Below are 24,515 nucleotides of genomic sequence, written 5' to 3' on the forward strand. Positions count from 1 at the left end.
ACCCGCTAAGCTCTCTGGGAAATGGAGTCCAGCCGTCTCCATTTTGGCCCGAGGCCCTTGAAAAGGGAATTGAAGCTATTGAAAGGGACTGTTGGTGAGGGATGGAGAGTTGATAAAGAAGAAGAAAAAAATCGACTTATTTGTGTTATTTAACAATTGATAATGTGTGCGTTTTCCCAAACGTTCCCTCCCATCCCTCACCTCCATCTACCACCCCACTTTTGCCTACCCGTACCTCCTCACTCACAAATAACAAAAACAAGATATTGGAGTGAGGAAAGCGCCGGAACTATGAGACTGTTTATATCCCAGGTGGAGCAGAAAATCCAGAAGGGCAGGACTCCTTATGTACCTTGAGTGAATAGTTTGTGACTTTTGACCACTTTGGATAACCCTGCTAAGAACTAGCCCAAATTTCTAGAAGTTAAGGTGAATCTAGTAGATTAAGGCTCTCTGTCCACATCATTACTGGAAAGCACTCTGAGCTGAGACAGTTAACCCGAGGTGCTCGTCATAGCTAGGTGTCTAGAGAATGTCTGAAGACACACACACACACACACAATTCCCATATTCATGTATAGAAGAATGTGCTTTTATTTATTTTACTTATGTGAGTGAGTGTGGATGTTCTTTGCTTCAGCTTCTGGGGATGAAACACCATCCACCAAACTCAACAACGAACCCACAAGGAGTTTGCTGGGAAAGGGAGCGAAGGGAGGGGTAGATGCTGACGGATCGGGAGCAGAAATGGAAAGAGAACAGGGAGAGGTGCTTGTTATTCCAGGGAAAGGGAGCAGTTTAGGACGAGGCCCAGCAGTTGGGGTCCTTGAGACTGGAGCCATGGAGCTGCAGTTGGCCTCTGCATGCAGAGTCGTTATGCAGCCACCTAACACATGCACGATGCAGCCATGCAACCTTTGACAGCCTTTGAGCTGCCAGTGAGGAGTGATCAAATCACCTGTCAAAGACAGATCCCTGTGCGAGGGAAGGTCTCCTGGAGCAGATCCATCCCAGGGTGGGGAGAACCCGAGCATCAGAGAGCCCCTGCGACCAGGAAAAATTCCCTAAGGAGAAGGCACAGGCCCGGGAGAGGGCTGTCGTGGAGTGACAGGTGGGTGCTGAGGAGAAACCACTGGGGCGGGAGAAGGAGTCAGGAGCAGGAACAGGACCAGGGGAGAGGAAGAAGCCAGAGTATCAACAGAAGTTAGAGAATAACTTTCAGGAGTTAATTTCCCTCCTTCCACTACGAGTCCCAGGGATGGGACACAGGACTTGAGTATTGGCAGCAGGGGCCCAAGAAAGCTTTTTAAAAATGTACAGTTTGGGATGGCCATGGTGGCACACACCTTTAATCCCAACACCCCGGAGACAGACAGAGATTGTCTTTGTGAGTTGGAGGCCAGCCTGGTCTACCTACATACTGAGTTCAAGGCTGTGAGAACCTATGTCAAAAAATAAAGGTAAACAAATAAGCCTGGAAAGATTTCTCAGCTGTTAAGAGCACATATCGCTCTTGCAGAGAACCTGAATTTGCTTCCAGCACCCACAACTGCCTGTAACTCCAGCTCGAGGGGGGTTATGATACCTCTGGCCTCCGAGGACACCTGCGCGGATATGCACATGCCTCCCCCGACACGCACCCATGTACACATAATAATATTAAAAAAATAAACACTTGTATAGTTTGTAGCCCCTCATGGTGGTGCACACCTTGCCTTCTAGCACCTGAGGCAGAAGGGTCACAAGCACTAGGCAAGCCTGGGCTACATAGCGAGCCCTGACCCCACACACAGACACAAACAAAGGTTACTTTGTTTGCATGTTACAGTAACTGTCCTCCTCCCCTTCAGGTCTGTACAAGTTCATCTCAAGGAAAGTTGGCAAAACTATCAGCCTGGCACAAGGTGCCCGGCACACGGCTGTCTTTAATCAGCTGTGCACTGAAGGGAAAGGGTGGGACGGGGACACAGGAGGGCCAGCAGGGGGAGTCCTGACACCTCACTCCAAATGGCCGGGGGGCGGGGCAAGGCGAGGGGGCGTGGCCCGGAGGAAAGGCGGGTAGTGGAACGAGAGCTGATTGGTCGGCACTGCGGGCGCGGGAGAAGGAGCACATGCCCGAGCTGCGGGGCCGGCGTGCGCGTGCGCATGGGCCGCTCCTCGCCGCCCTGCCCCTTTTCAACGCCTTCTCTGCTTCCGCCCGGCACCGCGTGGCGGGAACGCGGAGGGGGCGTGGCCTCCTCGCCTCAGGCGCCCCGGCGACGGCGGGCGACAGCCTCGCGCCCTGCCATTCCTGCCTCGGCCCGCGCCTCGGGAGCACGCGGCCCGGCGCCCCTGGGGACCGCGCCAGCTGCTGTCGTCGCACATCGGGCGGCCCGGGCCTGGGCCCAGCGCCCGGACGGAGGTCGAGCCGTGACGCCGTTTTTGCAAGTCTCGAGGCGGGTGCTGGTGGGCAGCGCGTGCGGGGCGGAGGGTGCCCGGGTGTCCCAGCTGGCCGGGTAGCGCGGAGCCTGCGGCCCCCGAAGCCGCACCGGGCGGCCGTGGCCCTGCTGCTCCCGCTGCTCCCGCTGCTCCCGCTGCTCCCGCTGCTCCCGCTGCTCCCGCTGCTGCTCCCGCTGCTCCCGCTGCTCCCGCTGCTCCCGCTGCTCCCGCTGCTCCCGCTCCCGCTGCTCCCGCTGCTCCCGCTGCTGCCGCTGCTCCCACTGCTGCTGCCGCTCCCGCTGCTCCCGCTGCTGCTCCCGCTGCTGCTCCCGCTGCTCCCGCTGCTCCCGCTGCTCCCGCTGCTGCTCCCGCTGCTCCCGCTGCTCCCGCTGCTCCCGCTGCTCCCGCTGCTCCCGCTGCTCCCGCTGCTCCCGCTGCTGCTCCCGCTGCTCCCGCTGCCGCTGCTCCCGCTGCTCCCGCTCCCGCTGCTCCCGCTGCTCCCGCTGCTGCTGCTGCTGCTGCTGCTGCTGCTCCCGCTGCTCCCGCTGCTCCCGCTGCTGCTCCCGCTGCTCCCGCTGCTCCCGCTGCTCCCGCTGCTGCTGCTGCTGCTGCTCCCGCTGCTCCCGCTGCTCCCGCTGCTCCCGCTGCTGCTCCCGCTGCTCCCGCTGCTGCTGCTGCCGCCGCCGCGGAGCTTCGCAGTGGGACAGGACCGCAGGGCGCCAGGCAGCTCTGAGGCCCAGCCTAGGCTAAAGCTGGACTTCTGGAAAGTTCTATCTGAGTGGCGCTGGAGACACGGGGGTCGGCTCTTTGAGGCTCGGCTTTTGGAACCTGAAGATGGGAGATCTGGGGTTCCAGGGGTCGGACTTGGCAGGGTTGGGGCTTTTCCGGTGTCAGTGGGGACTGACTATTGAGGGGTGGAAGTAGCATCTGGGGGTGCGGCACAGTCTGGGTCTTTGAGACTGAATTTCGAGGCCTCGAGTGTCCCCCTACCCCCTGAGTGAGGGAGCACAGGCGTCCATTCAGAGTTCTAGGTCCCCCTGGGATGCACTCGTGAGATCCATGTTTTCTAAGAAGATGACAACTTAAGAACCTGTAGGGACAGCTTGGAGTCTGCAGATATTTATGTAGGACACGAGACACGTGCGTGCGCGCGCGCGTGTGTGTGTGTGTGTGTGTGTGTGTACAGGGTGAGTTTTGTTTTGGAGGACCCTGGGTAGTCCTCCAAATTTGGGCTTTTCAGCGTTAACGCTTGTGGTTTGAGTTGGGTGTGTTAATTCACATGTATAATATTGCATGAGTTGGAGTCCAGCCTGGGCTACAAAAGCCGATAAGTCTGCCGAGACCCTGTCAGAAAAAATAAATAAAAAGGTGTGATTTGTGATCTTGATAATAGGATTAGGGTCCTATTTGAGGGTCAATAGACACATTTTGCACATCCAGGATTTCAATATTAGATTTGGGTTTGGAAACGCCTTTGGGGGATTTGACCCTCACTTTGGGATTTTATGTATTTATTGGTGGTTTCTTTTCTTTCTTTCTTTCTTCCTTCCCTTCTTTATTTCTTTTTGTATGTTTTGTTGTTGCTGTTTATTGTTTTTTGAAAGAGGGTCTCAAAAACTGGCCTGGAACTCAGAGAACTCTGGCTGCCTCTATTTCCTGAGTCCTGAGATTAAAGGCATGGACTGCCAAGCCTGGCTCACTTTGGGGTTAATTTTTTTTAAAAAAAATTATGCGTTTTGCCTGCATATATGTACGTAATTGGAGTAGATCAGAAAAAGGTATCAGATCCCCTGGAACTTGAGTTAGAGACTGTTGTGAGCCACCATGTGGGTGCTAGGAATCAAATCCAAGTCCCCTGAAAAAGCTCACTTTGGGATTTTAAAGTCAGCTTTCATCTATTAATATCACCATCTAGCTGGGAGGGATTGAGCCAGGTGAATCTCTGTGAGTTCAGGAGCAGCCCGATCTACATAGTGAATTCTAGGACAGCCCGAGCTACTCATCCATTACCCCTTTCTAGAGGTCTCAAGCTACAGATTTCATACTAGACAGTTCTATTTCAGCCTTTGGCATCCCATTATTGATGTCTGAATTCTGAGATCAATGTCTGGGAATTGGCTGGTTTTAGATACAAATTTTAGTAGCTTAAATTTACCATTTGAGATTTGTGATCCCATATTTAGAGTTTAGGGTTTCAATTTGGATTCTTGTGCCCATAGTTATGACCTAATTTTAGGATCTCTGGATGCTTCTAAAGATGCACCATGGGGGTGGGCAAGGGTGTGCATTATTTGCCCCATTCATTTTGGAGTCCCAAGGTCACTAATAGTTTGTTTCTCTCTGTGCAGATGTTGGGTTCCGGCAGATACATGTATTTCCCTGATGAGCTGAGGGCTGGTTCTCTGAGTCCTACTGACAGGTAATGGCCCTTCCTCCAGCACCCCCAGTATAGACCCAATAGAAGTAATAGTAGCAACGTGATGTTACTAAACACTTACTGTTTCCAGATTGCTTATTCAGTCCTTTGATTGTATCTAGTAACCATTACAGCCACCTTACAAAGAAGCAGATGGGAATATTCCCGCCATTTCCCAGAGAGGGTTCTGAGGTGATTTCAGGCTTTGATGTTCGTGGGGGTTTCTGTGAGGTACTAAGGAACTTTTTTAAAAAATAACTATACTACATCCACATTCTGGTGCTCTTTTTTTTTTTTTTTTTTTTTTTTTTTTTTTTTCTCTTTTTTTTCTTCTTTACTTTTCTGTTTTGTTTTGTTCGTGTAGTGCCTGTGGAGGCCAGGAGAGGGCACCATATCTCTCTAGAATTGGCAGTACAAAGAGTCGTGAGCCATTTTGTGGGTGCTGGGATTGCAACCTAGATCCTCTGTAAGAGCAGCAAGTGCTCGTAATTGCTGAACCGTCTCTCCAGCCCCTCTAAGTCTGAGGTCCTTAAATGCTCTTTCTTTTATTCCCACATTTATTCACGTGCCCATTAAGCAGTTATAAAATGTTAGGTGCTTTGAGTGCTGGGGTGAGGGGGACATATGCATGATGGTAACCGTCTACTACTGAGCTACATCCTCAGCTGTAGGAGCCTGAAAAGGGGGATTCATATAGCAGATTGAGGGTTAGATTGGATTCCCTCTCCATCCATCCAATCTGGACAAATTGAAAGCAGTTGGAGTCCATCTTACTGTCTTCCCCTGACTGGATGTCCATTCAAGCCTCCTCCTTCATTCATCAACATCACAGTTAGGCCCCTCCTTTGCTCTTGTCCTCTATGTAGGTACTGTGCTCTGAAAGAGCCCCGGGGAAAATGAAGTATCATGCGTCCTGGAATCTTTGTCATCGGCAGTTTCCCCGTTCTAGACAAGGGCTCTCTACAATAGTAAAGACACTCAGTTGCAGAGGGCAGAAACGTAGCTGAATTCAGGAGTGCCCGGACATGGCTGGTCCCGGGCGAGGACTGGACGCTTTCGCTGGGGCTCTGCTTGCCTTGGCTCTATCTTCCCTATCAAGCAGACCCTCCCTAGGGAGGGCAAGATGAGTCCATATCCGGTCTGCTTGATACCCCACCCCCTCTTTGTGTTTCCTTTTCTTCTTTCTTTCTTTCTTTCTTTTTAAAATATTTATTCATTTCATGTTTATGAGCGACCTGTCTTCATGCACACCAGAAGAGGGATCCCATTACAGATGGCTGTGAGCCACCATGTAGTTGCTGGGAATTGAACTCAGGACCTCTGGAGGAGCAGCCCAAGCGCTGAGCCATTTCTTCATCCCCTCTTCCTTTCTTTTTTTTCTTCAGTGTATGTAAAGGAATCCAGCATCTCAGGCAGGCTAGGCAAGTGAGCCACACCCATAGCTTTCTCTGCTAATTTAGGTTTGGTGTTTTTTGTTTTGTTTTTGATTTGGGTTTTTAGTTTTACTTTATTTTTATTTTTAAGACAGGGTCTCATGTAGCCCAGCTAGCTGCAAAACTCACTGTGTAACTTAGGGTGACTCTAAGCTCCTGAGCCTCCTGCTACACCTCCCAAATGCTGGGTTAACAGGCCTGCCGCCCTGCCCAGCTTGGCTTTCACTGGTGAATTCTAGGACCACTGAGTCACATTCTCAGCCCAGACAGAGTCTTCTAGAAATCTGGAGTTCGGTTAGGAAGGTGTGTGAGTCTCTCACACAGAGACTGGTCGCTCACAGGTAGGGCCTAGGGAAACCCACCCTCTCCATGAGAGGCTCAGCACGGAGCACCAAGCCTGGAGCAACACTGCCTCCCTGCCAGGAGGGCTGCTTTGGTGTGGACAGGGTACTCGAGCTGGCGACGGAAGGTTCTGAGGAAGGTGTGAGGAGAGCTGGTGACGGGTGCTAGAGCGCCCACAGGAGCCCTGTGGGCAGTGGGGTGGGGTGTAATCTGGGAGAGGAAGCCCTCATCTTTCTTTCCGGCTTCACTTAGTGGGGGAGGGGTGGCGCTGTGTATGTGCCAGCATGGGGACCTCATGAATTATGCAGCTGGGGATTAGGCCCTGGAAGTTGCCTTTAGCAAACACACACTGAGTTCCCCGAGTGCCAGGGACACAGTGATAGTGAAGGACTGCAGGGACATTGAGCTCGCCCACCCTGTGCAGTGACGGTCAGTCAGCATGGAAGAGCCAACGGAACCCTGAGACCAAAGAGGCCAGCTGGGCCAGAAAGGACAGGGCACTGTGAGCCACAGTGGCTTGTAGTCCCAGTCCTTGGAAGACTACAGCCGGGGGACTGCTGAGTTTGAGTCCGACTGTCGCAAACAAATTAAAAAAGCCCAAAATGCTCCTTAGCAAGGAGGTGACACAGTCAGATTTGTGTTTCAGAAAAGCTCCTGCTGCCCCAGAAACAAAAGTTCAGGAGGCCGGATGGGAGGCTGAGAGTCTTGTGAGGGTTTGAAGATGGCCATGCAAAGATCGGGGGTTAAACAAGCAGGTGGAGGGTGGGCAAGATTTGGGGACCCATTTGTCTAAGGGACAAAGGAAAATGATACATACTGATGGTGCCTGAGACTGTCCTGGGTGCTCCAGCTGGGGGTAGGGGGCAGCCTCGACCTGAGACTTTCGGTTTGGGGGCAGGTAGCAAACCTTTAAAGCTATGTGTGGTGGCTCATCTTGTCATCTGGGCACTGGAGAGGCTGAGGCAGTATGATCACATCACCTTGTCTCCAAAAGCTACATTTAACCAAAATTGGCTCTCGTCCCCAAACAGGAAGGATAAGAAGAACCACACAAACAAGCTTCGAGAGCTGGCCTTGCTGATCCCTGTGACTATGAAGACCAGAAACAAGAAGCACACCAAGGTGTGGGGCCTGAGGGAGAGGAGGGAGTGGGGGGCGTCGGGGCAGTAAGGGGCCTCCCGGGAACTGCATGCAGGCCCTCTCAGTGATGGACTTGAAGCGGCCTGTTCCTCACCCAAAGTCAGCAGGCGCTGTACCACTGAGTTATACCCCAGCCCTGTGGGATTCTTTCTGGATACGAGGTGGGGGATGGAACAGGGGCTGGAGACAACTCAGTCAGCACTTGTTACTCAAGCATGTGAACTTGAGCTCCAGTCCCAGAAGCACATGCCGTGAGGTACCTTAGTGCATGCTTGTATTGGCCAGCCAACCTAGCCTAATGAGCCAGTGAGCTCAGGTCACATTGAGAGACCCTGTTCTAAAAGAGAAAAGGAAAGGAGGGAGGAGGGAGGGAGGGAAAACCCCTGAGGAATGACACTGAAGATTACCTCTGACCTCTACATGTATGTTCACACTGGCACCCACATGAACATGCACATAACACACAGAGAAAGAGGCAAAGGGAACTAGGAGTGGAAAGTATAGGCAGAGGTCACAGCAGAGCAGGAGCCCCAGCTCCCAGCTGCTGCCTGGCACTCCTCAGTTACTAAGGGAAAGAGTAAGTAATCCCAGAGCTCAGGAGGCAGAGGCCGGCCATCTCTGTGATAGAGGCCACCAGCCCGGCCTACAGAGCGAGTTCCAGGACATCTAGGGCTACACAGAGAAACCCTGTCTCAAAAAACCAAAAATAAAATAAAATAAAAAGACAACTTCGATTCCTAAACAATACCGCAGGACAAAAGTAATGTCTTGGCCTGTGGTTTATCATGTGCAAGGCTCTGGGTTTCACCCTTGGGGTGGGGTGAAGTACAGAGGGTGCCTTTCATTCTAGCACTTGGGAGGCTAAGGCAGGAGAAAGGCAAGTTTGAGGTCTGTCTGGGCTATAGAGTGAGTTCAAAACAGCATGGGCAGCTTAGGGAGCCCTTGATTCAGAATACAGCTGTAAACAGAGGACTGGGAAGGGTAGCTCAGAGGTAGAGGTTTGCCTTGGACACACAAGGCCCTGAGTTCAGAGAGAGACTCAGGGAAGAGTGCATTATTTTTTCCTTTGGCAACTTACAACGCCCTCACATCCCCTGCAAACCATCAGTAAAGTCTCTTTAGGGCTCCTCTGCTCTTAAATGGTCTTCCCACCATTGACCCTCCTGCCTGCCTCCCTCTTACAAAGATCCTCATGACTGCACCGGGCTCATGTGGGTAATCTCAAGTCATCTCTCCATCTCCAGACCCTTACTCAGCGGCATCTGTAAATCCCCCTGCTCTGTAAAACAGCCTATTTACAGGCTCGGGATTAGGTTGTGGCCGCCTTTGGGACTGGGATGGGACTATGGAGGAATTTTCCTATGTCCTCAAGTATTTGCATATTTGGTGTGTATAGGTACTGTTACAGGAGTCTAGGAAGCCATGGATGAGACAGACACAGTTCTTGTCCTCAAGGAATGAGTCTAATAGTCTGTGACTGAGATGCCACCTCCTTTGGAATAATCTCTAGGGCTGTCTGCCTTTCTTTTAATCTTTTATTTAATTTTTTTTTTTATTTATGTGCATGGGTGTTTTCCCTGAATGTGTGACTGTAACAGAAGAGGGTGTTGGATTCCCTGGAGGTGGTTGTGAGCCACCCTTGGGTGCTTGGAATAGAACCTGGGTCCTACAGAAGATCAGCTAGAGCTGCTATCTGGTGACCCACTCTCTTGCTCTCGGTCCTCACCTTCCTATTTAAAATAAGTAATGTATGTGTAGTACCGAGCGTGGGACCCAGGGCCTCGTGCATACTAGGTAATACTACTCTTCATTGCACCCTACTGACCCCTGCGAGAAGGCCTCACTAAAGGCCAGGCTGGCCTTCAGCTCACTCTGTAATCTTGGCTGGCCTAAACTTTACCTCTACCTCCTGAGTGGCTGGGATCATGGGTCTGTATCGGCAGGCCTGCCTTCCTTCACCCCCCTTTCTGTTTTTTGCTTTTGTTTTGTTCTCAAGACAGGGTTTCTGTGCAGCCCTGGCTGACCTGGAACTCTCTCTGTAGACCAGGCTGGCTTCAAACTCAGATCTCCCTGCCTCTGCCTCCCGAGTGCTGGGATTAAAGATGTGCGCCGCCACTGTCTGGCTTACTTCTCTCTCTTTAAAAAAATTATTAATGTATGTGTGAGAGAGAAAAGGGAGCACACATGTCTGGCATGTTTATAGAGGTCAGAGAACAAATTTTAGGAATCAGTTCTCTCCTCTACACTGGGATCTGGGGATGGGGCTCAGGTCATCGGCCTGTGCATCGAGTGCTTTTACCCTCTGAGGCATTTATTTACCCTCACCAGCCCATTCAGCTGACTTCCCTACCATGTATCCTCTCCCAGGCTCAGGCCCCCTGCCCCCTCCACACTCTGTCTGGGTTCCCTCCCGGCCCCCTGGCCAATGTACACTCTGCATTTCAATCTGCCCAGGCTCTGGAGTCAGTCCATCTTACTGGAGGAAGGCGTCCACCTGATTGTGTGGCTTCCTTGTGTCTTAGGTATCCATCCACCACTCTGGATGATTGATTGCCTCCTGTCCTGCATGAACCCAGGTCCTCTTCAAGAGCAGCAAATGCTCTCAACTACTGAACCAACTCTCTAGCCCCTGGACAAGCTCACCCTTTGGTTTAAGAAATTCATAAAGAAGGCTGGGCATGGTAGTTCACACCTTTAATCCCAGCACTCAAATGCAGAGGCAGATGGATCTCTGTGAGCTCAAGGCTAGCCCGGACTACATAGACATCCAGATCTATATAGTGAGATCCTATTTAAAAACAAAATAGGCCTGGTGGTGGTGGCAAATGCCTTTAATCCCAGCATTTAGGAGGCAGAGGCAGGTGGATCTTTGTGAGTTCGAGGCCATCCTGGTCTACAGAGTGAGTCCCAGGACAACCAAAGCTACACAGAGAAATCCTGTCTCTCTCTCTCTCTCTCTCTCTCTCTCTCTCTCTCAATCTATCCATCAGTCAACCAGTCAAAACAGAACAACTACGAAAACCTATGTGGTTTGTTTTGTTTAAAAAAAAAAAAAAAGGAAGACATTCTTGAAGGAACAGATTGTTCAGAAATACCTGGGAGGTGGGAGGTTGGAGACAGGGAAAGAGAAAGAGAGTACATCATTCTAAAGGCCTGTGCCTTCAATCATTCATTCACTCAGTGTTCAGTAGACGTTTGTTGAATGAAGTCTCTGTTGTGATAATTTAAGACCTGCTTTAACTGGAGATGGTTTCTGAAGTTTTGTCTTATAGTTGTAGCTGTCAGATCACGTTCCTAAAGCACCAAGACGAGCCTTCTAGCTGGGTATGGAGGCCATGCCTATAGTTCCAGCACTTGGGAAGTTGAAGCAGGAGGGTCACCAGTTCCAGGCCAGCTTGGGGTGCATAGTGAGACACTCTCTCAAATACAAAACAGAAAAACAGAAACAGCCTTCGATCTTGAAATCAGGGATGGAATCCAACTACCTTTACTTGGAGCATTTGTGTACATCTCTTCACAACTACAAAGGCTTCTGTGTGCCCTGTTTTGAGCCTGGCATTAGGCACGCCAGTCTAAGAAAGACACCTGCTCGGTGCTCTCCTGACAGTTCAGAGATCTGCCTGCCTCCTGGGTGCACTCTCTTCCAGTCCCTTGAGACCCCCTTGAAGATAATCTCATCCAAGCACTGACTAAGCCTTTTAAAAATTGTGTGTGTGTGTTTCTGGAAGGGTTCTCTCTCTCTCTCTCTCTCTCTCTCTCTCTCTCTCTCTCTCTCTGTCCTTTTCTTCTCTCTCTCTTTCTATGGAGTCTTGCTATGTAACCTGTATTGTCCTGGAATTTGCAATCCTCCTGCCTCATCCTCCTAAGTACTGGGATTACAGGAGTGTTCTAGTTTTAGTTTTGTATCTCCTGTAGCAGCTCAAGAAGTATTTAGTGGCAGCGTGGGGCAGGCGGTATCTGCCCACTGGCCAGAAGCACCCTGCTGGGTGCTGTGAGAAATCTGCTTTAAAGGCTCCTGGATGAGTGACCTCTCCTTCTCTGCCTCTGGAATATGGAAATAAGTTAGCTAATGTCTTGCCTCAGCTAGCTCAAGGTCAAAGGCAGAGAAGAACATGGCAACAGATAACAGCCAGCAGTGTGGCTGATGTGGAGGTGGAGAGAAAGTCTAGGCTATTACAGTGTGCTGGGATGTGGGAAGCTGACCCAGCCTGGGCGAGATGGTCAGAAGGGAAGGGGGCCATGCTGAAGTTCAGAGGAGCATCAGGCGGGTGGGAGGGCTTGTGGGGAGAAGAGGCCAGATAGGGAAGTAAGTATGAGCAGAGGACCTGCTGCCAGGAGCTGAACAGTATGTGCCAATATCTGCCTCTGGGGCAGAGAGGACAGGTGGGCAGTATGCCCACTCTCAACCCTGTCTATGTGCAGAAGGAGATCCTGCTGCGTGTCCTGCACTACATCCAGTACCTCCAGAGAAGCATTGATGTGGCCAAGGCTTTGCTCAAGCTCCACGGCAGCAATAACAAAGGTGGATTTGTGGGTAAGCAGTTCCGCTTCCAATGCGTCTATACCACACGTTTTCCTGGGAAGATGACTACATCAGACAGGTAAGCAAGGTGCCATAGGAGACCCAGATGTGACTGCTCACCCTGCTACTCCAGCACCCAGAGGCCGGCCTAGGCTACACAGTGAGTTCCAGCCCAGCCTAACCTACGGAGCAAGACCCACTCTCAAGGAAACAAAGCAAAACATGGACACTGTTTTGGAGTTGGGAGGAGGAAGCCTGAGAGCTTGGTCTTCAAGGACATCACAAAGAAACCCTGCCAAACTGCAGAACCGCTCTGACCAAGAGCATGTGGGCATGAGGAAATGGAATGTTTGGGACAGGCAGCCAATGTGACTGGAGGAGAATATGGCACTGAACGGGTGATGCTGGTTCAGACTCTGCTGTGACCGTAGCCCCTCTGGGCTTCTGTCCTGCAATCTATAAATTGGGAGCCCACCAGCACCCCCCCAATGTGTTATACAGGTGGACACAGCACACAGCCACCCAGCACTGTACAGTGAGAAACTCACAGGCAGGGAGAGAGGCTGGGCACTTGGGGCCAGGGCCGGGGGCTGAGGTCTATAGGTAGAGATGAACAATCTTAGAAGACTGGGCCAAGGAACGCCCTGCTCAGCTCAGTTTGCTTTTGTTTTTACCTTTCTTTTGTTTTTGTTCATTTGTCTTATTTTTGAGACAGAGTATTGCTGTATAACCCAGACTGGCCTCAAACTTGCAATAACCCTTCTGTCTCAGCCTCCTAAGTGCTGGGATGACACATTTGTGTTCCTATGCCTTCCTGTCCTACCCTTTGACCTCTTGGCTGTGCAGCCATCACCTTCAGTTTCCTTGTTTGTAAAGTGTGCCTGAAAACCTTCTCACCCCAGGGTTGGGAAGCCTTGTCTGGGAGGAGAATGTGCAGGTGGAGAGTGGGCTCTGATCTGCTCCCTTCTCCACTCACAGGACTGAGTCGGAACCCATCTACTGGACCAACCCGGCGGAGACACTCCACCCCCTCCAGCTCTCCGAAGTCATGCCTTTGGGGCACCTGCTCGAGGCCCCGAAAGAAGTTCACCCGAGTGTCAGGTACATGTGGTCTCTGGAGGCAGGACAGGGAGCTGCTGCTGCAGAGTAGGTTCCTCCTATAGGAACACAGTGGGCTAGGCCCTCCAGTCTTTGCCTGAGTCCACTCCCAGGCTTCCTAGGGGTCCTGGGGCCTAGGGTGGCATGCTGTCCTCTGTGCCTTCATTTCTTCCTCACAGGGACAGGCACCAGCCCAGGCCCTCTCAAGGTTACAGAAAAGCTTGAGCAGACACTGCCAAGTAGTACTCATATCAGAAGCTCTGCAAGGCCCAAGGAGGATGCTACTGTCATCATTTACTGTCCCTGACCTAGGGCTAGGGGAGGTGGGACGGTAGGAAGATCCAAGGGTAGGAGCCAAGAGCTCTGGCTCCAGTCCAGCCTCACCACACCCTCACTTCCCAACCCCTTAAGGACCTCAGTGTCAAAAGTCTGTGAAACGCGACTGTGGCCTACCTAATCGCTTGTTTCTGGTCATGGCTGCACATTGGAATTATTTGAGGTGCTTAGAAACTTCCTAAGTGTGTGCCATACACCCAGAATGCTGGTGTCATTGGCCTGGTGTGGAACACCACATCAACTGTGCATCATGCTGGTCTCAAACTCACAGAGATCTGCCTGCCTCTGCCTCCTGAGTCCTGGGATTAAAGGCGTGCGCCACCACTGCCCGGCTTCAGTAAGCTCCTTTAGAGGAGCGGGCACACCCGGGGTGTTGGTGAGTGGCCAGGCCAGGCAATGCTCTGGAATGTGACAGCCCAGAGCAGAAGAGTTCCCTCCCTGAGACGAATTCTGAGGCATTGTTGTGTCCCCACGAAGCCCCCTGACTAGGTCTCTATTCTCTCAGAGCGCCCAACCTGGCCTCAGAAGCCTCGCCGCTCTCTGGCTCTGGACCAACCTGAAAATCTGGTCACTGCACATCCAGGTCAGAAGGAAGAAAACGGGGAAGGTGCCACCTACCCAAGAGATCTCAGCCCTGGCACCCACCCCACAACTGCACCGGCCCTGTCAGAAGGTGATGGAGGAGGGTCCCAGCTGGTGTTCCTGGACATGGCTCAGAACATTGTTGCCTATGACATCACAAGTTGGTGCTTTTCCTCAGCAGGAACTTACTATTTTATTTGCATGCGTTCCTTGTCTTCCCCCCCCCCCCCCCGTGTGTGTACATGTTGGTGTGCATTTGTGTGCTCGTTCACAGATTTGGTCCTGGACAGTCCTAGCAACAAGGCATACCTCACCAAATGGGGTGGCACTGCCCCTCTCCTCAGGGTCATTCACCCATAGCTTTCCTTTGTTGTGTAAGGGAGAGACCAGGTCAGGGTCATCCTTGTGAGTAAGCTTCAAGTCTCAAATCAGGGCATGGAGGAATTTGTGCCTCCTGAAGAAGGCAGACTGTGCCTTGGCCTTGTCCCTGTACCAGAGGGGAGAAGGGGACACACCTAAAAAGCACAGGACTGCAAGCCTTGGCCTCGCACCAGCTCTGAGGCTGCAGAGGACCCAGTTCTGCATCATGCCCCCTACTGTTCATGTCCCTTCTCTAGGCCACGCATAGCAAGGTGCCGGGGACACAGTAGTGACCAGGTTCTCAGTCCAGTGATGGAATCCCCCGTGTTTCCCGGGCCTCCCAGACTTGCTGGGGTGCTGGCTGTATGACTTGGGCTAGACATGCCATTCATGTTGCAGTGACTGGGCTAACCCATTGGTCTGACGCATTGCACTTCAGGAGAAGCCTTGCAGGGATGGGACGGGCCAGGGGCACGTGTGTGCCACCACTGCTGTCATGGCAGTTTTATTCCGTGCTAAGGGTCTGAACTTCAGTGCAGTTTCTGATAGAGTGTGAGTCGGTGCTGCAGTGGCTTGGGCACCGCAGCCAGAGGTTCCGGTTTGGGTATGGGAGGAGGAAGGCTGGTGGCAGTGTGGTCCCTCTCCTTCCCCCTGTCTTTGGGGGCCTTGGAGTCTGGACCATGTACAGTCATAGTCACCTTATTCTGAACACCCCCTCCTCTAGGTGACCATGGTGCAGGGGCCCAGCATGGTGAGCCTGACATTGACGTGAAGGCTCAGAGCAGGGTTCAGAGGCCCTATCTCCTTACCAGGACACAGCCCTGTCTCAGGTAAGGAAACCCCAGGGTGTCAGTTGCTGGGGATGAGGCATCTGTGGAGTATGAGGAATGGCATCCTGCTGGCTGGTGCAGGCTCCCATGAAGGTCTGGATTGCCACCCATTGACCTTCCTTGCCTCTCTGCCCTCCCGGCCTGTTCTCATCCATCGAGTGCCTCTCTATTCCAGACCTTGACTGTATTAGTGGGGCTGGCTCGAGGTAGAGCCCAAGCCTCTTCCTTGGCATTGGAGAATGTGACCTGTGTGGCCTTGTCGGCCTCCTCTTGCTTTTACTGCCAACCTTCTAGTGATCAGCACAAATGATCTCCGGCCCCCACACTACCTGCCCTGAGCTTGGGGCTCTGGGCCCTCTGCTTGGAGCATCTGCCTCTCTGATTCACCTGGGAAGCCGCCCTCTCCTAGTGCCCTCGGGTCTTCTGCAGAAGCCCACCTTGGGTCCCCTCTGTTGTGAGCACCTCACAAGGCTGGAGCTCCTTGAGGGTTGGAGCCCCAGCTGATTGAGTCCCCTGGGTTTGCATAGAATTGGCCATGTGAGCTGCACAAGTCACAGCTGACCTCAGCCCAGGGCTCTGTGTCTTCCTCTGACTCCAACTCTCACAGGCAGAAGCTATTCTTGTGCACTCCCAGTGAGAGAGACAAAGAAGCTTCAGACATTGACCCCTGGCTTCCTGCGTGGACCTCAGAGGACAGCCCCAATGGTGATTACTCGTAGGCTGTGAGCCTGCTAAACCTCCCTCTCCAGAGGGCTTCTATGGCAGAGAAGAGCAGGAAGGTTGGGGATCTGCTAACCACAGGGATGGCAAACATACTCTGCCTATAGTCGCTCTGCCCCTGATTGCTGTGCCAGACATTGCTAATCAATCCCTATCTTCACGAGCCAGCCACTACAGAACCTTTTAAACACAGAGCTATGGGTCGCTGCGTTCAGGCTGCTGGCTCTGGCACACGGTAATCGTGACCTTTCCTTTTTGGTTGACGTGTTGCCAGGCATTGTGCCTTTCAATGTCCTATACCACCCTGACCCTGAATGACACTATCCCTTCAAAGCCTGCTACACTGGGGTTGGCCACACTCCTGAATGTCATGACCCTTTCAGGGAGCCCACTGGCCTCGGGGTCTTCCCAGACCAACACCTGGCATGTGACGAACTACCTGAGTGAGATCTTAGGACTCAGCTCTTCTCTCTTCAGCTCCCCAAGCAAAACCCTGCCGGGCCACATCCTGGAGGACGGTGACTACTTTTTGACTGAAGGTGGGCTGTCAAAGTGGGAGGAGCTTCATTCATTCATAAAACATGGGGCACCCACCCACCAAGTAGTCGGGCCTGAGCTGGGCTTAGTGGATGCCCAGAGGGCTTTGAGGGGCCCATGTAGTGAAGGGAAAGTTCCAGAAAACTGCCACTCACAGCTGGCCTGAGGGTAAGTCTTGGGCATAAGTTGGAAACCCCAAAGGGGAGAGAGTCAGAGAAGGGGACTGGGGCTGGCCAGGGTGCTGTGAGGGGCGTCTAGTCCTGCCAGTCCTCTGCTCACAGGTCTCCTGGAGGCTTCGCCTGCTGACTGTGAACTGGAGGGCTCCCAAGAGAAGGTAAGCTCCATCTTCCTGGCTCGAACCCCTCACTGAGCATACCACACCTCCATCCTTGTGAGAGTTTACTGAGTCTGTCCTCACTACACACCTTGAGGGGCCTGGGAAATGCCTGCTTAAGATCACAGCTACTCCCCCAAGCAAGCAGGGTGGGGACAGGGCTCTTCTGTCACCTTTACCCACTCACGGGAGCCACGGTGCTTACTGTATGCATGTGTAACGCGTCTGTGTGTCTGACAGAGCCTCTTGGATCCCAGCTGGCCTCAAAAGCAATCCTCCTGCCGTGGCCTTCAGAGAGCTTGGATTACAGGAGTGTACCAGTTATCTGGTCAAATGTCTCAGTTCTCTGAGCATGGAGTTTACTCCAGTGGGTAGTCACATCACGGGCCTCGTGGAGCCTGAGCTCAGGAGGAAAAACTCCATTGGTATCATCTGGCTTTGTCTTTGCCTCTAGCTCAGCCACAGGAGGGAGCAGGAGGGAGGCAGCACCGAGTCAGCAGGGTCTGGGGCTGAGGCCACACGTGTGGGAGGGGGCACCTGTGTCCTCCAGCTGACATGCCTGTGTCCCTGCTCTAGTCCCAATTTCCTCATGTGTGAATTGATGCCATGAGGCCCCTGGTTGGGACATTTGAATCAAGGTCCCTGAGTTTCCAAGGGTGTGGAGTCAGGCAAGGGCGTCTAACCTGTGCTGTTTCTAATGCCCTGCACATCCTGTGGTCAGCGAGTGTCTTCCCCATCTGGTCCAGGACACACCCTCTGAGGGTCCCCTGGGCCCATCTAACTTCCAGTCCTCAGTCTCACTGGATCACTGCTACCTGCCACTGAGTGAGAACATCGAGGTGCTGTCCAGCAGCAGCTCCAGCTCTGAGTCCACAGACACGGACTCCTTGTGGGGACAGGAGGTGAGAGAGGTGGCCATCTGCCCAGGGAGGACAGGGGGCTTCTTCCTTGCTCAGTCTTCTGTCCTGAAGCAGGCCAACCCTATGGGCTTGCAGACCCCCAGTGATGAGGACAGAGACTACACATGGACTCCTACCCGGGAGTCTTCTGGGCTGCTGGCAGCTGGCAAGAAGGCCAAGAAGGTCCAGGCGAGCCAGGGCCCTGTGAAGCCCAAGGACAACAGAAAAGCCTGCCCTGGCCAGGTGAAGAAAAAGTGTGTCAATGGCTTCATCATGTTCTGCAGGATGAACCGGAAGCAGTACATCCGGTGGGTGAGGGCCCCGGGGGTTTTAGAAGTATAAAGAGGTTACCATGCCCACGCGTACTCCCAGACCATGTGGTCCCGCGCTTTGCCTTCCCATCATGCGCAACAGACCCAACCAAGCTCAGACTTGAGAATCAGAGAAAATTGGCTTCTGTCACCATCAAGAAAACTGCCTCCAGGTGGTTCTGGGCTGAATCAGCCCTGTCCCTCTCTGAGCTGTCATCTCCAGCATGCTGGGCACACTGGCAGCAGGGAGTCCTCAGGAGCTTCAGGCTCAGTCCTGCCGGATGCCCTATGAGTCTCTTCTGTAAACGCCCTTGGGGCTGGCTTAGATCAGGTGCCAGTCCTGGAAGAACGGGTTTGTGGGTGGTAGGGAGAGCCTGTGAGGTGGCGGCCATGTATGCTTTGGGGGACATCTGTGTCTCTAGAGGGTTACTGGGGCACTGGAAGGCTGGCAGGGGACAAAGAGCCAAGGACCAGGATGTAGCCATTGTGACCTCCTCCTTCCTGTCCCAGAGCCTGTCCTGGGACTGCATCCACAGCTGCCACCAAGGAGCTGGCTCAACTGTGGCGTGGGATGACTCTGGAGGAGAGGAGGCCATACTGGTGAGAAGCACCTTCCAGAGAGCATGGGGGGCCACTGTGACCCTCGTCCCTCACTCAGAGCCTCGTGACTACTCACAGGCTCGGGCTTTTCTGGGCTGAGAACTTGTGAAACACAAATCCCTTTTCTTTGTATATGTGTGGTGTGTGCCACACGCAAGTCATGCAGAGGCCAGAGCAGGGGGACATCAGATGTCCTTCCCTTGCTTTGCTTTTGCCTTGTTGCCTTGAGGCAAGGCCTCCCACAGAGTGGGGACTAACTGGCCTTTTCAGCCAGGGTGGCTGGGCAGCAAGCGCTTGGGCCCTGATGGTCTCTGTTCCTACAGCTGTGACACAGGCACACACAGCCAGGGTCTGCTCTTTATGTGGGCACTGGTGACTCCAACCCATAGCCCAGAGCAAGTGCTCATCCACTGTGCACCCCCAGCCCCTGGGTCCCAAGGGTTACGGCCTGCGAGGTGACAGATAGTGTCACCTGCAGCTGGGAGAGACCTGCCTCCATGCCTGCTCGGCCACACGGAGCTTCAGTTATCCCCCCCCCCCCCCCCGTCACTGGCCTCCTCCCCTCTCTTAGTCACCCTTCCCCAGGGCTGTCCCTTCCACCGACTTCAAGGGCGGCTCCCCCTTGCCCATTTCCAAACTAGCCAGGTCCAATTTAGACATCAGAACCTGGAGCCCCAAGGAGAGGCTGGCCCCATGGGGCAGAGTTCTGGTTCCCTGAAGCCCAGCTTCGGTCAGTGCTGGGGGCAGAGGACTAGTCAGGGAGCCTAGGAGCCAAGTGTGAGGAATTCCGTCTGTCCCCAGCACTAAGGCACGCAGGTTCAGCCGCCAGCACAACCGCATTGTCAAGCGGGAGAGCTCCAGCAGTGAGGACGACGATGGGCAGACCCCTAAGCCCTTCTACCAGCTGCTGGCTGAGAGGGCCCAAGTGTCTTTGGGCCTGGCTTCACTGCCCTTGCCCCACTGCCAGTGAGAGGGGCAGCCCCTGCTGGCTCTGCCATCTGCTTAGCTCCCAGGCCCCCCATGTTTGTCCCCCTGGGCCTCAGCAGCCACTGCTGAGGGTCTCCTTCCCAGCCCCAGCCCCCGCCCCAGGGAGGAAGTGTATTTACTGACCCAAGGCTCTGCCCTGCCTTGTACATAGTCCTTCCCACCCGTTCTTACACGATGGGTGCCGCGGATGAAATGCTGAGCTCCCAGATCGTATGCTTCAACCCTGTGTTTTCAGCGCATCCTTCCCTGCTCTGTTTGTCTTAAAATGAAATGGAACCCTTTTTGTGAGCAGGGGAAGGAATGCTGTGTCCTGGATCCCTTGGCCCTGGATGGGCTGTCCACATATCAATCCAGAAGCCCTTTGCTTCTGAAAACCCACAGGTATGCACTCAACCCTTTCACCCCAGAAATCAGTCTTGGGATGGGGTGACCCATGCTCATAATGCCAAGCATTCAGAAGACTGAGGCAGGAAACAGGATTTGAGGCCAGCCTGATCTCAAGAGGTACCCAAACAAAAAGCCCCAGGCTTGGGGTTTGGCAGGTGACCCTTACCCCAATAGCTCTGTTGTCTGTTAACTTGACTTTAATCAAAATGGAGGCATAACATGTCCTAGAAAAATAAAGATTTACGATACAAACTAGACAAAGGGGCCAGAATTGCCCCCAGGGGACAGGGAGATCTTTGGTCTGGGGCTGGATCCTGGGGCTCAAGTCCAGGCAAGTAGGGGAAGGGCCCTGAGCACCCATCAAACCCTCCTCACCAGGAAGGGCTCTCTGGGCCACACTCTGGCCTCCCATCCCTGGGATTCAGGCAGTTCTGGGAACACTGGGCATCAGTGGACCTATTAATAGTGTTATGGTGAGGGTACTGGCTGGAAATCAGCCACTTGGCAAGGCCTTCCTCAACTAGTACCAGGCAGAGGGCAAAGCCCGAGTCAGGGCCCCTAGTGCCCCTGCACTGGGCAGGTGGAGCGCAGAAAGGACCGTAGCAGGAGACTTCCCTCGGGGAAAGGACGCGCCCTGACCGGGGCGGCTCCTCTGACTTCTCGGGGCTTGCAGCTCCTTCAGGGTTGAGGGCTGTAGTGCGGGAGCTGCAGGCTGCTGCCCGGCTTCTGAGGGTGCCCCCTTCTGTCCTAGCACCTTGAGCACCACTGTCAGGAGAGGGGATGAGCCCGGGCAGTCACAGTTCCAAGGGCTCCTCCACAGGCACCGACTGCAGCTGCGTCAGGACCTTGGCCTCGGCCTCTAGCCCCTCATCAACCTCAGGGCCTGCTGGGGCCCCCAGGAGCAGCCCCTGGGTGTCGGGGTCTGGCAGTCTGAGCACAGTGTGGGTGGCCTGTGCCCCCAGCCCTTCTACCCCTGTGCTCAGTTCCAGCCCTGCTGGCCAGACTGGCACAGCTGCAGGTGACAGCATCAGAGCCTCAGGCAGGGGTGTGGGGAAGCTGGGCAGCAGGCCAGAGTCCGGGGAGAAAGGCAGGCTGGCGGCAGAGGGGACAGCAGGGGCCAGTGGCAGGGGCTGAGTGTGACCCTCGGGGAGGGCGGGGCTAGGGGCCACCGGGAGGGCCCCTTCGGGCACCGTGATGGCTGGCTCTTGCTTCAGGGGCAGGGCCAGGCTGGGGGCAGGTGGCAGGACCTGGGGGACCAGCACGCTGGTGGGAAAGGTAGCAGTGAGGATGATCTTGCCCTGCTGCACAGCTACCCCAGTGACAATGGGGCTGCCGGACACAGGGTTGGCCAGGAGGAAGTTCCCTGTGGAGAGAAGAGAAGGAGGGCAAGATGCTGGAGGGCAGGCAGAGGGACCGCTAGGCTTAACCGCAAGCAAGAGATGTGCCAGAGGCCAGACGGCTGCTCCCCCACCCAGCCCGGGTGAGGCCGGCGGGGAGGGTACCTGGGGTGGTGGCCGCGGGAAGCTGCAGCGCTGTCACGCCTACCCCGGAGTTTATCAGGTGCACATTGGCAGGCCCCGCTGTAGCTGCCACCTTCACAGGGCTGCCTGGCCCAGCTGCCAACAGCTGGAGTGGCCCCACAGCCTGAGGCAGGGTCACCACCTGGGAGGTGGGCACCACCTGGGGCAAGTTCAGCAGCGGGGAGGTGGGGCTCAGGCCCGTTGGGTACCCAGAAGACGGGGAGAGCGGCACGACCTGAGGCGCAGCCACAGAGGGCAGGGCGCCCGGGGCCAGGGAGAAGGTGGAGGCAGGCGGGGGGCCGGGGACTACCTGCGGCAGGGTCCCTGGGGCTTCCTCTCCAGCTGCCCCAGCCACAGCCCCCTGAGCCCCTTTGGGCTCCGGAGCCTCGGGTGGAGTCTCCTCCAGCCGGACCTCCCCCGTCTGAGGGTCCAGGACCAGGGACGTCTTGGCCTCACCGGTCCCCTGGGGGCCGGGCTGTGGTGGAGGAGCACCCCCTCCTCCGGTGAGCAGCAGGGGCCCCAGGCTGGAGGCCTCCCCTAGCGCCAAGCTATTGATGATGACGGGGCTGCCGTTGAGGAGCACTGCAGGGGGACTGCTGGCTGCCAGGAAGCTCCCGTTCACCAGGATGGAGGGGGAGGCGGGGCACGTCGCAGGAGGGGTGGCCCCCGCTAGGAAGATAGAACTCTGGGTGGGGGCCTCGGCAGCCACGGGGGCCACACCCCTCTCCAGGTCCTCCGGACTTCGGCTGGACTCGTCTTCAGTAGTGGGGTTCCCATCCGACTCGCTGGCAGGAAAAAGGGTTAAGTCTGAGGTCCGAGGACCGCACCGCCCCAGAGGCAGAGGCAACCCACGCTCCCGCTAACTACTTGAGCCCTTCAGAGGACCCGCACGGACCCCAGAACCTCCACAAACCCTGCTGGGGTCCACAGCATGGCGGGAAGGCTAAGCGGAGGGCGGCTTTCCCGTTGCCTTGGCCTGCAGCCGAGCACCCAGGCTGCCCCAAGTCCCCTGGGTCAGCAGGCGCGTGGCTGCAGAGTGAGGCAGCAGCCGCTACTGCGGTCCTTCCCCCTTCCCTCCCCCGGGGCGTCGGCGGCCAGAGCTGGAGGCCTGGCGCTGGGGTGGGAGGGGAAGGGCTTGGGTTACAAGGGAAACCGGAGCCGGGGAAGGTTCACGTTTCACAACAAAGACAGGCAACAGACCACGCCGTCTGGGCCAGAGGGGGCGTGGGGGTGGGCGTTAGTGATGGTCACCAAGGGGCCAGGCTGTGAGGTCCCCACCCTAGGTGCCTTAGACAAAGGCTCCCTTGCCCTTGCCGCCGCCCCTCCAAAGACCCCCCCCGCCCTTGTCACTGCCCCCGGCACCGCAGTCCCAACCTGGGAGCAGCGGCCAGAACCTCTGCCCGTGCGTGGGGCGGGGGTGCCTGGTGTCCCCGCGCTCAGCCCGTGCGCCGAGGGGCACGCAGGGTCGCGGGCTCAGCGGCCGGAGAAGGAGGAGGAGGAGGAGGAGGGCCGGCCCCTCACCTTTTGCAGGGCACTCCGCCGCCGCCGGCCCCCGTCCGGTCGCGCTGTCGCCGGTTCTTGAACCAGTTGCTGACCTGTGTGAGCGAGAGGCCGGTGAGCGTGGCCAGGCGGCGCTTCTCGTCCGGCGTGGGGTAGCGGTTGCCGCGGTAGCAGGCCTTGAGCGCCGCGCGCGAGCGCTCCTTGAAGCAGTACACGGTCTCCTCGCCGTCCCAGATGGTCTTGGGCAGAGGGAACTTTTTGCGCAGCCGGTATTTGTCCACGGCGCCCAGCGCTCGGCCGCGGGCCCGCTCGGCCTCGTGGTAGCGCGCACGCAGGTAGAGGTCCTGCAGGAAGGCGTGGTGGGCGGCGGGGAAAGGGCGGCTCTCGAGGAGCCGGTAGAGCTCGGCGTACTCTCCCCGCTGGAAGGCCACCAGGGCCCTCGCGCGCAGCACCGGATCGCTGCCACGTAGGCGCTCGGCCGGGGGCAGCGCGCCCAGGAAGCGGCTCAAGCGGCCGGCGTGGCCAGCTTGCAGCAGCGCCTCGCACACGCACGCCACCTGCTCGGGCGAGAAGCGGAGGCCGGCGGGCGCCTCGGCCGCGGTGTCGGGGGGCGAGCCCGGGCCGCTCGGGGACGCCGAGGCCGCCGCCGCCTCCCCCGCCCCGGCCGCCGCCGCCGCCTCCCCCTCGGCCGCCTGCAGGGTCTGCAGGAGCTGGCGCGCCTCCTCCTCCTCCTCCTCCTCGGCCGCCGCCGCCGCCGCCTCCCCCCCGGCCGCCGGCCCCGCGCTCGGCTCGGCAGGCGAGGTAGCCATGTTTGGCAACTTTGGGAAGTTCCTCCCTCGGCTGCCGCCTCCCGCGGGCTTCCCTGCCTCGCCCCGCAGCCCGGCCCGCGCCCCCCACCCCCGCGGCCTCCCGCCCCCCTCCCGGCCCCAAGGCTCGACCCGGCTGCGCGCTCGGGTTCGTCCCCGTGTCTGTGTCCGCCCCCTCCCCGGCTGCCGGGAGTCTTTGTTTTCCCTCCGCCTCCGGCCGCGCTTTCGGCCGCCCCCTGCGTGTGCCTCTGGCTCAGGGCCTCAGTTTCCCCATCGGGGCAACGGAGAAGGCAGCGGGCCGCCCAGGAAGGCTGAGGGCGCGAAGCCGCTTCGACCTCCCGGGTCCTGGCCAGGCCCCCCCTTCCCCATCTCCGAGCGGCGCTCCGCCCCTCGGAATTCCCGGCCCCGCGGGGAGGGGGCGGGCCTGGCGGGAGGAG

The 24,515-nt window shown here is 55.9% G+C and overlaps 2 protein-coding genes across 2 annotated transcripts; one reads left to right on the top strand and one right to left on the bottom strand.

Moving 5' to 3' along the window:
* The first annotated feature begins 4,766 nt into the window (after positions 1-4,766).
* Positions 4,767-19,854, top strand: Meiosin (meiosis initiator). Its single transcript, XM_051207208.1, has 13 exons — positions 4,767-4,837; positions 7,641-7,731; positions 12,172-12,271; positions 13,250-13,372; positions 14,211-14,447; positions 15,372-15,477; positions 16,085-16,182; positions 16,581-16,736; positions 17,016-17,068; positions 17,815-17,970; positions 18,064-18,275; positions 18,789-18,878; positions 19,680-19,854. The coding sequence occupies exons 1-13, from the start codon at positions 4,767-4,769 to the stop codon at positions 19,846-19,848; spliced, it is 1,662 nt and encodes a 553-aa protein (XP_051063165.1). The 3' UTR covers positions 19,849-19,854.
* Positions 19,855-20,427: 573 nt separating this feature from the next.
* Six5 (SIX homeobox 5) lies at positions 20,428-24,101 on the bottom strand. The gene is made up of 3 exons (XM_051207360.1): positions 23,294-24,101; positions 21,755-22,557; positions 20,428-21,615 (listed from the first exon to the last, which is right to left on the bottom strand). Exons 1-3 carry the CDS (start codon positions 24,079-24,081, stop codon positions 21,047-21,049), a joined length of 2,160 nt encoding a protein of 719 aa, XP_051063317.1. The 5' UTR covers positions 24,082-24,101; the 3' UTR covers positions 20,428-21,046.
* Between the last annotated feature and the right edge of the window lie 414 nt (positions 24,102-24,515).

The sequence above is a fragment of the Phodopus roborovskii genome, unplaced genomic scaffold (genome assembly GCF_943737965.1).
Source record: "Phodopus roborovskii unplaced genomic scaffold, PHOROB, whole genome shotgun sequence".
NCBI classification, from domain to species: domain Eukaryota; kingdom Metazoa; phylum Chordata; class Mammalia; order Rodentia; family Cricetidae; genus Phodopus; species Phodopus roborovskii.

What these genes read in the sequence shown, in the direction of transcription:
- Meiosin (XM_051207208.1), top strand. Translation starts at nt 4,767, where the DNA reads ATGTTGGGTTCCGGCAGATACATGTATTTCCCTGATGAGCTGAGGGCT. An exon ending in AGGACACAGCCCTGTCTCAG is followed by an intron (nt 15,478 to 16,084) that starts GTAAGGAAACCC and finishes CAACTCTCACAG; the next exon opens with GCAGAAGCTATTCTTGTGCA. An exon ending in CTCAGAGGACAGCCCCAATG is followed by an intron (nt 16,183 to 16,580) that starts GTGATTACTCGT and finishes TGACCCTTTCAG; the next exon opens with GGAGCCCACTGGCCTCGGGG.
- Six5 (XM_051207360.1), bottom strand. Translation starts at nt 24,081, where the DNA reads ATGGCTACCTCGCCTGCCGAGCCGAGCGCGGGGCCGGCGGCCGGGGGG. An exon ending in GGCGGAGTGCCCTGCAAAAG is followed by an intron (nt 22,558 to 23,293) that starts GTGAGGGGCCGG and finishes TTTTCCTGCCAG; the next exon opens with CGAGTCGGATGGGAACCCCA. An exon ending in TCCCGCGGCCACCACCCCAG is followed by an intron (nt 21,616 to 21,754) that starts GTACCCTCCCCG and finishes TTCTCTCCACAG; the next exon opens with GGAACTTCCTCCTGGCCAAC.